The sequence below is a fragment of the Aquila chrysaetos genome, chromosome 1 (assembly GCF_900496995.4).
Source record: "Aquila chrysaetos chrysaetos chromosome 1, bAquChr1.4, whole genome shotgun sequence".
NCBI lineage: Eukaryota > Metazoa > Chordata > Aves > Accipitriformes > Accipitridae > Aquila > Aquila chrysaetos.
The window spans coordinates 6,344,170-6,358,266 of NC_044004.1; the positions used below are offsets into that span (position 1 = coordinate 6,344,170).

General features: G+C 44.9%; 1 protein-coding gene across 8 annotated transcripts in view; it reads left to right on the forward strand.

Annotated features, from left to right (window-relative positions):
* Nucleotides 1-8,173: 8,173 nt before the first annotated feature.
* REEP1 (receptor accessory protein 1) overlaps nucleotides 8,174-14,097 on the forward strand; it is a 71,766-nt gene continuing 65,842 nt past the window's right edge. For 2 of the 8 annotated variants that reach the window (XR_003922521.2, XM_030007503.2), the window contains exons 1-2: nucleotides 8,179-8,415; nucleotides 10,466-10,547. Coding sequence is in view for 7 of the 8 variants with exons in the window: in XM_030007503.2 (XP_029863363.1) it covers nucleotides 10,492-10,547 (56 nt within the window). In the remaining variant the exon portion in view is untranslated. Of the gene's footprint in view, nucleotides 8,416-10,465; nucleotides 10,548-14,097 lie in introns of all 8 variants that reach the window. The other 6 variants (XM_030007547.2, XM_041123065.1, XM_041123067.1 and 3 more) reach the window with 6 other exon arrangements.

Consider the following 14,097-nt stretch of genomic DNA (forward strand, 5'->3'; position numbering starts at 1 on the left):
AAGACAACTTCAGTGCTAAGACGGCTTCAGGTCTCTGCCTACCACACCAGTTCTGCAGAGCTGGTGTAGGGTTAAAACTATCTCATGTCCCACTACGCTGTAACAGCCGCAGCTCACAAAGTCATGTCTAGACTACTTTATAAAATATTAGCTGGAGACAAGGCCCTCCCTAGTGTAATGCAACTTCAAAGTTGGCCCTGCTTTGAGCTAGAGTTTGGACCCGATGACTTCCACAGGCTACTTGCAACCTAAATTATTCAGTATTCTACAAAGTCAGGTGTAGCCTCAGCAGCAAGGAGCTCAGCATGAATTGAAAATCACCCCCTGGCTACTGAGGACATACTTGTGTAGCTGTCTCAGAGTAAGCTCTGTGTTGCTACAGCAACACCTTTATCAGTGCCCTAACTGGTTTGAGGGTAGTTCTGGGAAGACCGTATGATTCGCTGGCATTGGCACACTTCTCACGGGATATAGATATACTTTCACAATCCTGCTGTTGGCAGTGGTATTCACTGGCTTTATTTTGTCCATTTCATTTCAGTGGCACTTGGAGAATCTCTGAGCTCTAATAGATGTTGGAAGTGTTTTCAACAGAGGATGGCTGAAATGGGGTCTGAGGGATAAGAGAGTACAGAAAACACTCCATCACCTGCAAACATTGCAATTAAGAGTCTCTTATTGGAGTGTGGGGGGAGAGGGAGGAAGAATACATGCTTGCAAAAGCTTCTCCTAGCAGCTCGAGAGGTTGGAACTTGCAGTTTTCTAACTGGAGACTGATATGGAGAATGGAGATTGAGCACAAAGGCTTGTTTTTTTGTTGTTTTTTTTTTTTAAGCAGTTGGCTGTTGTCTTTTTTTCTCTTCATTACCTTTATAAAGTAGTTTGTGGTGTTGAAGTATAGACTTCTAGGAGTCCGAATTTCCATTTTTGGCTGTAGCCTTTTCAAATCTTGTGCTAAGCAGTTAGACTGGATCACTATTTGTGGAGAAAAACTACTGCCACTTTCCTCGGTCGGACATGCATCGTTCAGAAATGTGTTAGAATATTATCACTTCCTAGTACCAAATGTTGGGAGTGCTCTATATGCTATTCCCGCACCGCTCCCTCTGACCTTTGTAAGTTGTAAGTGGGTGCTAGCCAAGAAACCGTTATCTGGTCTCATTAACAGTGGCATTGAAGTGAGACATTTTAAGTCTTCAAAAGGGAGCAATGTTTATAGAGATGGGGTACTCTATAAATAGCCAATAGAAGGTAACTTGAAAACTATTACCACATTGGGTGTATTTTTCTTTTTTTTTTTTTTCCTTTTTTTTCCCTTTGTCTTTTTCCTGAAGCCTCTAAAGTTGTTTGTTTGGATCCTGCTTTTTTTCTGTTTCAATTTTGGAGCTTAGCCTTTTTTGTCCCTGGGAAGACAATTCTTGTTCTTGCTGCCACACAATGAGAGAGAGAAGCAGGATGATACTGCAAGTTTTTCATACACCCTGACTGCAGAGAAAAAATTTAGTTATATAACTTGTCCATATAAAGAGGCATATTTTCCCTGACATCCTTTTTACTTTTTCCAGAATTAAATAGAACTGGAACTAGCTTAGTGTGGTGGAATTTCATGTTCATGACTATACGTAGTATGAGAATCAGTATCTTTAATATGCCCCATGCTTTGACACTCAGCATTTCTCTTTGCATTTATAACTGAGGAGAAAGCAATTATAAAGCAGTGGGTGGTTTACACACCTTGAGAGGAACAGAACAGGACACACATGGGAGAGGCAGGTATGTTGTGGCATATGGGAGGAGGAGGAAAGCCCTGGTAGAAGTATGGGAAAACCCCTGGAAAAATGAGTGCACTCACAGTGAGGTTGCTGCTCACCTGCAAGTACTCTGAGCTGCTCCTATGGGAGGGAATCTTTGCCAGATGTGCCAGTGCAGCTAGTTTCCTTCTGCCTCCCTCGGCGCTCTGCGCAAAATTGAAATCTGTAGTTGCCACGTCCTGGTTTGTGCTGGGATTTAAATTGATCCTGAAGGTCAACAGCAACTTTTTATTAAAACTTACCGTGAAGTAGCACTTATACAGTTATTAAAGCACATTTTTATAAAGCCACGGTAGTGTAGTAATTGCTTAGTAGTTACACCTATATACAGGATACTGCTAAACATAGCAGTGCCTGTAATACCGAATTGGTTGGTTAAAGGTGGTTCAGAAAGGGATGGCAAAGAAGCCCACTTTGCTTTCCTCTCTTAGTGCATTCAGTTTTTTTATTACATCAGTCTGTGAAGACAGCCTGTCTCTAGAAGCTGCTAAGACCAGTCGGCAGTGGTTCTTTAGCTTTCCCCTAACATAATTAGGCCTATGGATAGCCTCCTCCACATTCCTTCACTGTTTCCTTGAGGGAAACCTTCTCTCTTCTGCTCATGAGAGAGGCCCCTTTCACTCACTATTTCCAGCTTTTTGTTACCTTTAGCATTCCCATCTGCATGGCACCTCAGTGAAACCTCAAGGCCATGCACTGACCATATTTCTCTCAACATCCCTCTTTAGCAAATGCCATGTTCATACTAGCACTTAATTACCTTCCTCCTTTCTCTCTGTGTCTGCTTTAAGGGCAAGAACATGGTCAAGTCATCCTTTAGTACGTTTACTATTGTATTGTAGTCATTGTTAAACACTATACGGTAATAAAATTCAAAAAAGACCATCATTCTGATGCAAGAATATAAGAATTGATACACTGGATCAGACCAAAGCTCTGCGCATCTTTAGTATCGCCTCTCTGGCGGTAGCTGATAATTGGGGCCAGAGAGGCACATCAGCAAATTTAAAGAGTAACCTTCCCCTGGTCTTGATTCAGTATGCATCATCCACAGCAGTTTGCCCAGGAAGTGTCCCTTTCCTTTTCCTTTTTCAGAATGATTAAATGTCCTGTTTTAAAGCTAGAATAGGCTTGGTCTTGCTGCTGGTTTCCAGTCTTAAGAGTATGCCTTATTATTATAAGTCACCCTTGCAGTTCTTCTTTTAGAAGTTTCCTTTCCTTAACAGAGGGAACATCTCTGTTGTGCTTGCCTTTTCACTCCAGCAGACATTCAGAGAGCTAGTGTTCATGAAGAAGAAAAGCCTCAAGAGGAAGATGGTGAGGATCTGAACCTGCTATAGGGAATCCCAAGTTGACATTCTCCCAGCATCCAACCAAGATACCTGAGCAGCATGTCTTCCTCTTTGTTTGCAGTCTTTATCAAATATGCAAGTAGGTTCTTGTCTGGCAGAGACAGGGGTAGAAGTGCTTCATAAAAATAAGGGGGTTGAAAGTCACATCCCTCAGAGGAGGCAGTGTCTCTTCTTACCTGCTATACCAGGAGGCTATACAGTTTGATCTAGATTTGTCTTCCAACAGTCTGTTTTCTGATCACCATTTTTTTTGCTCACACATAATTCTTTTATTGAACTGTTTCCTTTCTTTTTACATTTCTGTTGTAAGCTGTCCATAGCAGGGTGTTTAGGACGTAAACAGTGACAGGCAGATCATTTGGAGACATGGAATAGACCTGATAGTTGTGTGTGACTAGGCTGAGGTGGAAAGATGGTAGCAGGTAACAGGGGACAAGAAAACTAATCTGAGTGTCAGAAGTACTGTAATAATAGTGGTAATTTATTAATGTCTTTATTGGCTTTTAAAGCTGAAAAAGTAAGTTCCAGTCTAAGATACAGTTCTTTTTTCATCAATTTATAAAATGCTGTAATCCAAGCATTTTCTTCATTCTGAAATAGTAGAGTGGGAAACATGCTGAACTGGGATAATTTCCCATGGAGCTGGAGGGTCTGCAGATGCCTCACAGCCACTAATGAGTTAATCTAAGACATGTGGATTTACTCCAAGGCAGAGGCATCTTGTATCATGTAAGTTACAGAAGGAGATATGGGAGGCAAAGAACAGACTTCTCAGAAGACACTTTTGACACACTACTTGAGGTATTCAGAGCTTAATATTTGGAGATACTGAGTACCAGTGACTGATCTCTGCACTGCAGAGCTTTGTATTAGAATATTTGGGGCTAAGATGTCCCATTTTGGTTACCTAAAGCCAAATGATACATTCAAGCATGCTGGTCCCCATGTTTTCCCCAAGCTCTTGTAGTGACTCACTGAGAATGAAGGGTGCTTCTCAGCAGTCACATTTCCCAGCTCAGATGCCAGACCACACCACTTTTGAGTCAAAATAGGCATTTCTTAATCTCTCTTTGCTAATGGCCATAGCTCTGAAGCAAGTAATTCAATAATAAAGATGGAAATGGCAGCCAGGAAATGCTGACTGTCTCCACATACTTCAACAATACTCCCCCTAGAGTAGCATTAACCTTTTCCTATCTTGTCCATATCTGTTAGTAAAGCTGTAGTTTTAGAAAAGGACATTTTTCATTACTGTATTCAGGAGCTTCATTCTTCTTGGATTTTTGCTCTAAATGTCCACGTTAAATTTTCAGGGTTTTGTTTAGTTGTTTTTTCTTTTCCTTCCCAAGTAGTCAGGAGATAAATGCAAGAGATCACCCATTTTCTTCCAGTGGGTGGAAGACCAAACATTTCTCTTCCAAGGGGCTGAGCATATGTATCTATGTGTGTGTGTGTGTGTATATATTCCTTCATGGGATGCAGAATATCTATTTCGTGATCAAACTATCTTTCTTCTCCTGATACCTTTTAGGTACTGTAACAATACTACACAGTATATGTGTGCACTGTTGCTATTGCATGTGTATTTTATTTAGTTTTATATTCATTTTGTTGTTTTGTTTTCTCCACATGAACTTCAGCACCTAAACATCACCACAGGTTTCCTGATATTTTTTTTTAAATATTTATTTACTTATTTGCCTGATATTTTTTTCCTGATATCAGTTTTTCCTGATATTTTTCTCTATACCTGGGGACAATTCCTAGCTAGGTTGTCTGTTCTTCTCAAGCTGTGCTGAAGTATCTCTCATGTAGGTTCGATCCATTGGAGGACATGCCTTCTTGAAAAGAGTTGTCTACACTTGCTACTTCCTGACCTTTTCTAGATGTGGTAACAGAGTGCCCTGTGCATATGTATCAGTCGCTCTTCTTGGTCTGAGAAGTCTTGGCTTGGCAGTTGTTGTTCAGCTGTGAGGCTGACATCCCCCCTGCGGCCCTGCGGCCAAAGAGGAATGAGTCTGATTATGATAGAGCTGTTGGGGGGTCTGACTTTTCCATGGCTGTGAACTGGTCAGGAAAAGTAGTTGCTAGGAGAAGGCTGCATAGTATTTAGGGCAAGGGTGGTGGCTCTGCCTTCATTAACAAAAATGGGTTTTTTTGTTATTTGGGGAACAGAGATCAAGCCATCTCATGGTGAAATCTGCATAGGATTTTTCACTGCCTGACATTCTTCCACTGCTAAAGCTGTTCCAACATGTTCCACTAGCATTGGGTGGCGTCTCTGCTGAGCTGGCTGTGTAAATTAATTCATATCTGTCCCTACAGCTTTAACTCTTCTTGTGTCTCTCCATTATTTCTTTATAGACTGGATCAGATGGTTTAATAGCAAATGAAAGGCTTTCTTCAAGAACAGCCTCTTCCCAGGATGTTTGGGATGTCATATGCCAAGCTTACAGTCACAGGGCTATATGACTGCTATCCTAAAACACAGCCCATGAAGAGTAAGTAGGGGGTATTGTAACCCCTCCACTGATGACTCAGTGGAGCTGAATTTCTCCCCTTCACCCTCTGTTTACCAAATAGCTATTTAAGTAAAGCTCCCTGCATTCACATTGACAGGCTCCTTAGGTTTTCCATCACCAGACCTACCTTGTTAACTATCTGTGTACATTTGAGGCTTAAGATCAGTCAACAATCCTCAGGTGGTGATTGTGTCAGTTGTGTACAGAGCAGCAGCATAAGGGGGGGGGAGGGGTCCCGAGTTCTGCTTACCCTTGTCAGAGAGAGCTGCCACGCAGAAGAAAACATCTTCAAGCCTTTCTGATGGTTGCTGCCCAGAAAAGAGAGCTGCAGGTCAGTAGTGATGCTGACTAGCAGGAGTTGCAGGGAACATGGTGAGCTGGAAGAGGTTGGCAGGAGCCAAGAGGGCATGAGGCTGAGTTATGCTCTGGGCACTAAAATGTTTTGCTGCAGCTTTGGGTTTTGTCCTCTGTGTTATCTCTCTTTATGACCTGGTATCTTCTCCTGTTGGTCCATTTTTCTATGCTTGAAATATGCAGCAAGTACTAAGTGGCAAGTTCTGTGTACTGCGGTGATTACACAAATATTCATGCAGAGAGATCTGTGCCTTATACTTGGTAATATCACATCATTAACTGTAATAGTGTTGTGAAGTGTCTGCCAACATGCAGTCTAAAATCTCACACTAAATAATCGTGATACATGAAAAATCTTGGCTAACGGAGCTCCAAGTACTTATTTGGCTATGATACATGAGCAAGACAGCCACAGGATGATTCACTGCCTTAAGAGTTTGGGCTAGATGGCCTAATGGCTTCTTTTGGAGAGAAGGCAGTTCTTCCAGAGAGCAATCTTGTCTGGAGAAGGCAATTTAGACTTGCTTGTTGGAACAGACCACCCAGTCCTGTCTTTGTGGTGCTTGTATAGCAGTCAAAATGCTGGCTGGAGCGATGCTGCCACTGTAGGTCCTTGCAGTCCCCGAGGCAGGAATGTTTGGTGGTGGCCCCGTGCCTCCAGCTGTGGTTCACAGCCTGTCTGTAACCAGAAAATACCGGCGTTTGTAGAGGAAATGCTGCTGTAACCCAGGGAGGTGGGTGAGGAGGTGACAGCTTGTTACAGGTCACAGCGTGATGTGGAAGTTCCCTCTGGTGGAGGAACAGACCCACTGCAGAGAGAAGAGCAATGCTGCCATGTAGATGCTCCGCCTAGAAGAAAATTTTTAGAGGTGCTGAACTTTAACTACATGTATGTCTATACCTGCAGCTTTAGCTGAAGACTATGGGTGTTATTGGTTTTCTGGGGACCAGATCCAGAGAGCCTACATAATAAAAGACGATCCTGTTATGGAGGACTTTGAGCTGAGCAGAAGGAAGGTGTTAGGTAAGGGCTGGATGTCATGTGATGATCATCCTTCCGTGGAAATGGACAGGAGTGTGAGGATGGCTGTGGCCCCCTGGGACTGGAGAGGTCTGTGATCAGCTCCTAGCTCTGCTGCCTCTGGTTTGAAATGTTCTGTCTCTCCCTAGAAGAGTTCCTCACAGGTTACTCACAGTACATTGGGGAATGTCAGCCTCTTTCAGCTATGCTGTCTCAGAATGACAGGGAAAATTCGCTGCAGATGCACAGTCCTAGAAAAGAACAATGTGTCGGGTGTGGAGGCAGGGATCCTGCAGAGCAGCCAGGGTGGCTGGAACCCTGGCCCTAACGCCTGAAACCGGGCCAACTGCTCCACAGAGCAGCCTCCAAGTGAAGCTTGGGGCTGGTCTCATGATGGCAAGCTTGAGATCTAAGGATTGCCGCAAGACTAAAACACATTGTGAATTCCCGTGGGCATGTGTGCTTCTGATAGAAGAAAAAAACCAAAGCAGTGGGAGATGATTTCTGGCAGTCTAATCACATTTGGCATCTGCCAACGTAGCGATGGAAAAGAAGAACCCAAAGGAAACTTAGGGAAGAACAACCTGCAGGTTGAGCCAACATCTGTTGTTTTGCATGTAGGCAAATGTCCCTTGTGGAAATTGGACTTGATAGCCCTGAGACCCCCTAACGAACACTAACGTGGAGGAGAGATTGCTGGCTGTCATCCCTGACAGCGACGGGAATTCAGCGGGATGGCGCGGCTAATACCCTTGTCGCTTGTGCCTGGAAACTTTGGGGCTTGGAGGGGGGTCCGTCTCTTCCTGTATATCCGAGACGCCCATCGACACCATGCCTCGGCTTTGCCCTTACTTCGATATGAGCGGTCGATAGGGTTTGCTTCGCGTCCCGCTCGGCTGCGGCGGTCCAGAAGCTGACGCGTGTCTGCCCCATGCCGCAGCGCGGGGAAGGGACCCCCGCCCGGCTGGCGCAGCCGCCGCCCTCTCCCCGTCCTCCCTCCGCACGCTCCCCGCACGCCCGGGGGTCTCCCGCTGCGGAGGCCGGCGGGGTCTGCTCCTGCTCCTCCTCCTCCTCCTCCTCCTCCTCCTCCTCCCGCAGCGCCGAGCACCGCGGGGGGCGGCCGCGGGCCCTGCCCAATCTCCGCGGCCGGGCCCGGCTGCGCGTTGGCTGCCGGCGGCGGCGCCGCCAGTGAGGCTGCGCTGAGGCTGCGGGGCCGGATGGCCGAGCCGCCCGCCCCGCTCACTCGGGCGGCGGCCGGCGGCGGGCGAGGAGACGGGGCGAGCCCTCCCTGCCGGGAGAGCCAGCCCTGCGGCACGCAGCGCCATGGTCTCATGGATCATCTCCAGGCTAGTGGTGTGAGTAGCTGCCGGTCGGCACCTGCACGCGTGTGTCGGCGTGTCCCTGCTTGGGCGTGGGGTGTGCGTGTGTGTATGTGCGGTGTCCGCACCGCGCCTGCTTGCCTGTCCCGCTCGCCCCTGCTGTGAATACGCGGTGGCGGCCACTCGGCTAAATTTGGCAGGTTGTTGTTTAGGGATGGGGCGCTCGGCTGCTCGATGGGTGAGGGAGAAAATAGGTGGGTCAAGCGGTATTTTCCAGCGTGGGAAAATTACCGGGGGGGTGGAGGGCGAAATGCTGCCGTGCTGTACAGCGCAAGGTGACAGGGGAGAAAGAGGACGGTTGGCATCGCCCGCTGCTCGGCGATGAACCGGCTCGGGGTCGCCAGGGGGAATCGAGCATCAGCGGGTGGGAAAATGGACGTGAATTTGGGCAGCGGCGCTTTGTTAGCGGGGCTCGGCGCGGCTGGCTGGGACTCGCGAGGGGGCGTGGGAGAGGCAGCCGCGGGGTCTCCCAGCCGCTACCGCTGCTTTCTTCTCTCTTTTTTTGTAAAAGAAATATCAAATATTTCGTTCCTCTTTGCAACTTGCCGCCCACCCTCTCAAAAGACGTTCTCGATTTCCCTTTAACTTGTCAGCCTGGGAGGAGAAGCGTGTGGCTCTTTGCACTTGTCCTACAGCTTTTCCATGGCTGGAAGTGCTGTAGGTGGGAATATGTGTAGAAATTCCCTGGAAATTCTTCCGAGGCAACAGGGGAAGATGGAGCAAGCGTGAGGTATATGTTCATCTGCCCCACCTGAGAAGAGATACAGTGAGAAAACGGCATTTTTGATGGCACTAAGAAAATTCCGGGGTGTGTGGAGGGGGTGTTTAGGCTTAAGGTGGGGCAGCAGGATGGCTGATCTTTCTCCCTTCTGGAAACGTGGCTGGTCAAGGTTAGAGTACACTGAATCAGATGAATCATTTGCCAGTTTTCTCTGTCTGGTACATATAGCTGCAGACTCAGGAGAACATCTGTTGTGCTCTTAAGTTATTGTAGAGGGTCTGCAAGGGCCTGTCACTGTCTTTGTCTGAAAGAAACGTGCCATGATGTTGCACCATCAGCATAGTTCCAGAAAGGCGTTTTCAAGGGCTCCTCTTTTGCCAAGTGAGATAAAACATCAAAAGGAAAACTCGCCTTGATCTTAGCTATCTCTCTGTATCACAAGAATTTGGGTGGCTGTCAGATATGAAGATTTTTGGGGGTTCCAGAGTTGAATTTAGCCCCTGGAGATATATCATCTGGATTCAGCTGCAGCTGTTGCTAGCCATTATTTGGCTTGCACTTCATTCTGGGAAAGTGTGTTAAATATTTAGATGATTTAATTTGAACAGTATAACTGTGCAGATATCTCTGACAGCAATGTGAGATGTAGTGTGTATTGTCCAAGGCTGCTTTTCTTTCTTCTCTGCTAGACTAATATCCACTTTGAAAAAACCTGTCATCGTGTAACCCAGCTAATCTTCAGGAACAAAGAATGTCTACAGAGAGATGGTAGTTTAACTTACTTGCCTCGGCACACGCACATACACGCGGGTGGTTTCATCTAAGACACATGGACTGGGTAAAAATCTGATAGTGGCAGGACACAGAGCAGTTGACATCTGCAGTCAGGTAATTAGCTGAACATACAAACCTTCCCGTTCTCTTCAGCTTTATTTATCTGAATAGCATGTCACAGTATGAAATCAGCTGTGTAGAGGGTGGTACCAATTACTTGTTATACTAGAATTTCAATAGCAAATAACAATTTGAATACACAGTGTAAATATTAATCATTTAGTAATCATAGTAATAATTAAAAAAATTTTGCAAGGAAACCTAGGGCAAGCCAAGCTTGATCCCCACTTTCTTTGCACTGCTACTTATTATACATCCATCCTTTAAGAATGTTTTGCACTAGGAAGTGCTGGTTTGTTATGATCCCAGCAAGAAACTCGGACTCTGTAGAGTATTGGTTAAAATACCTTTTACTAGAGCTAACATTATAAAGAAAAAGAGGAGAGTATAAATAATCTTACATCCCTTCAGATGCTGGAAACCCTGAGCTGCCTAACATGGAACAGCCCTCCAGTCTGGGCGCAGCACACCATACAGATCTGTCTGTGGAAAGGTTAGCTTGCATTTTGGTCTTTTGAGCCCTTATAGTATTTTCTTTTTAAAAACAAAACAAAAGGCAATTCTATTCATCATTTCTATTGTCAGATGAAAAGGATGTTCACAAGAGAACTTGTTGCTGCACTTTTAGATGAAGACAAACAAGGACATGCAGGTGGTTTAATTGCTGGTGACCACTGTGAACTTCCTACAGGCTCCTTTGTTACAATTAACCAGATGAGTTGATCCTGCATCCAAGGGGTGTGTGCAGCACAACACTGGCCAGAAGGCCAAGCTATACATGCAGCACAGCACAGACCTGCACCCGCGCAGGTTAACTGTTAGGTGGCTCACTGACTCCCCAGTGTACAGTGGTCTTCAGATTAGGATCATGGCAAAGATTTAATCTACCTAATCTGGTTTCCCCATCTCATTATGAATCACTAGTTGATCCATCAGTACAGACAGCTGTTCTCTAAGTAGGATAGCCACCTGGTTGGGCTTTTTTTTCCCCTGCTTGTGCCTAGTTAGTTGTTTTTTCATCAAATCTTACTACTTGATAAGGATTATGAGGAAAGTGTTGTGGTTTAGTCACACCGTGAATAGTTTTGTGCTCTTACGACTTCTGCTGATCTCCATGTTATGTCTGATATGACTCAGCTAACAGAAAGGGCTTTAAAACAAAAAGCAAACCTTTGCTTTGGCTCTTGGGTGCTTTGTTGCTTCCGTTATCCCTGATTTGGTTGTCACTGTCTCTGTCCTGGCAATTTCAATTTCCAAAATGTTGCTGAAGAAGAGTGTGAGCATTTCTCACCCACTTCAGTGGGCGGTCAGGCAGCATACTGCAAACCATCTCCTACATAATTTCAGCTTTAGTGTTTGGACTTTGTGCTAACGCTGGTCTGGAGTGCTGGCTTGTTCTATTCTGCCTGCAGAGCTGTGTGCTGGTAACGTTCAGAAGAGAAATGATAGAAACCTCAGAGTAGCATCTTCTACTGCCATAGCTGTGTGTTAAAGTCGAGGACTTTATTATTGTCAGGATCTGCACTTGGTACTGTACAAATGTGAAACAAAAAGATAATCCTGTCCCTGGATATCTTTTTCCTTTAAGAGGTCAATTCTCATCCAACTGAAGTCCAGGTAGTTTTTTCACTTACCTCAACAAGAATAAAATCAGGATGTTCTTTTTCTCATGGTAGCAGATTACAGGTGACTTTTCCACCAACGGGTGTCTGGGATCACTGTAATTGTGATTGTTGCATCTTGGAGTTATTCGTTGCTTTGTCTCTCACAATAACTGCAATGGGATGGCATCATTATTCATGGGTTAATTACAACTCCTTTTTTATTCATCATCTGTGAGTAATCTGAAAGGACATCCCGGAACACCTGTATTTCAATTTCCTCATCTGTGAAGTGTAATGAACCATGCTGAATTTATCTTCCCTGAGGCAGACCAGAAGGGATCAGTGGCATGTCCTACCATCTACAGTTTATTGCTATTCATTTTGAAGATTCTTTTTTGCTTCAAGTGGTAGAGGCCACTCTAGCAGAAGGACTTGGGATATGTCTTCGTTATTGCAGTCCAGTTCAGCTAGAGTGCATAGCACTGGCAATCCTAGGTGGTTACTGGTCTGCTATACCTTTTGGCTGTTGTCTAAAAGCATTTTGAAGTTAAAAGTGGTATATATAAATGCAGCCTATTGTATTTGCATGGAAATGCTATTCTTTTCCCAGAAACATGGAACTTGCTTTCTGTGCTTGGGATCATGCAGAACAGAAATACAGGTTTTGGCTCCAATTCTGAAAGTTAAGCATATCACACTGCCTGTTGAAAGCCTTTCAATCTAGAACATGTGGCAGAGGAAGGAGAAGTCAGTAGAAATGAGGCTGGATCAGACAGATCATCAATACTTGAGATGATACTGTGTGACTTAGGCATTTGAATTCCTGCTGTGAGGAGCTTAGAATTGCATTACAAATTATTATAAAATGGTTAAATATGTTCTTCATGGTGGAAAAAACCCAGCCTTAATTATGCTTTTTTTCCAGTATTTGTTTTCTTTTAAATCAAAGTATCAGTAATGGCCTGTCTGATCTCTCAGGGTTTGATGTGAAATAGGGTCGCAGCCTCAGATGTTCACTGGGAATTCCCGTCCCTGTGTGGAAGTAACAGGGATTTGGGGATTTATCAGAGGCATCCTTTCTTCTGGCTGTCACTGGAAGCAGGTAGGTCTGAAAAAAACCAAAGAATTCTTTAAACTGATGAGTGAAATTTCCTTCCTTGTCACAATTTCTCTGCTTTCTCTTTCTTGGTTACTGTGATGCCATTTTAGCAAGGGTAGGTGAGATTGGCCACCCCCATCTTTAGCTGGTATAAATCCATAGTGCTGCTGAGTCAGACATTGATTTAATCAAAAGGCACTGCTTACATCAGTAATGAATTTCCATTTTAGAGAAACTTAGCAGATCCTTTCTCCTCCTGTTTATCGTGTATGGGAAGCCTGAAGACATTTATGAATGAAAAAAAAAGTCATGTAATAGAGATTATATGATGGTAGAAAAGGATAACTTGCATCCTCTTTACTAGAGGCAGGCAGAGACAGGATCTGCTCAAGTGGGCAAGAGCTGTTCTTGTGATGGCATAGCACAGACCTGTGCTTTTCGTTATTGATATGTTGGCATTAGCCTCTCAGTTGATATATACCACATATATGAAGGCCCTTCTTCACAGTCTACATTATTTACTTGGAGCTGGCAGGTGATGTGAAGGATTCTGGTATTTATTGCCGTGTATAGGCCTCAACACCAGTGATGCGAAATTATGTGAACATACAGCAATGGACCTAGTGTGGCTTGAGCTCTCTGCTAAGGCTGTGGGGATGAGTTTGCAGTAGACTCTTTTACATGCTTGGGAAGTGGGAAGGGCAGACCCCCTGCCATACATGCAGAATTTGCAAAGAAATGTTACCTATACAATAAGGTGGTGTAATCCCTCTGAAACAGATCTTGCAGTTTTGCACTGCTGCTCTCCCTCGCATGAAGAGCAAGTAGTCTCTGTGGCTCCCAGCTCAGCCTGGCATCCACCATGTGCATCTTTGCTGCAGCCTTTACGGCTCTGCTGAGGGGGCAGAACCTGTTGGTGACAGTAACTGACAGAGGAGCATCCAGCACAGGTGCGACATTTGCTTTGCCCTTCATGTGAAATGTGACCATGCTGATCACACTGCAGGGGATAACGCTGCCTGCTGCTTTGTCAACCGTGACCCAGATTTTCCTGCAGAAGCACAGATGTGCTGGAAATGCTCTTAGCCCCGGTGGGGAAGGTTTTCTTGCATGCACATGAATACGCTGCAGATGTAATGCTGGTTTGGTAAGGGAGCATGTTTTACCAAACTAGAAGTTGTGGAATATGGCTAAGAGGTTTGGCCTTTGCAGCTGCATTAATACAGTATTTTGCCTTTGTGGGACCCTTTCCATTTCACTGTATTAAAGCACTTTGAAGCATTAATTTAGTATTGTGTCATCAGAATGCTTTTTACCGCCATTGTACTGGTAAGGGCGCT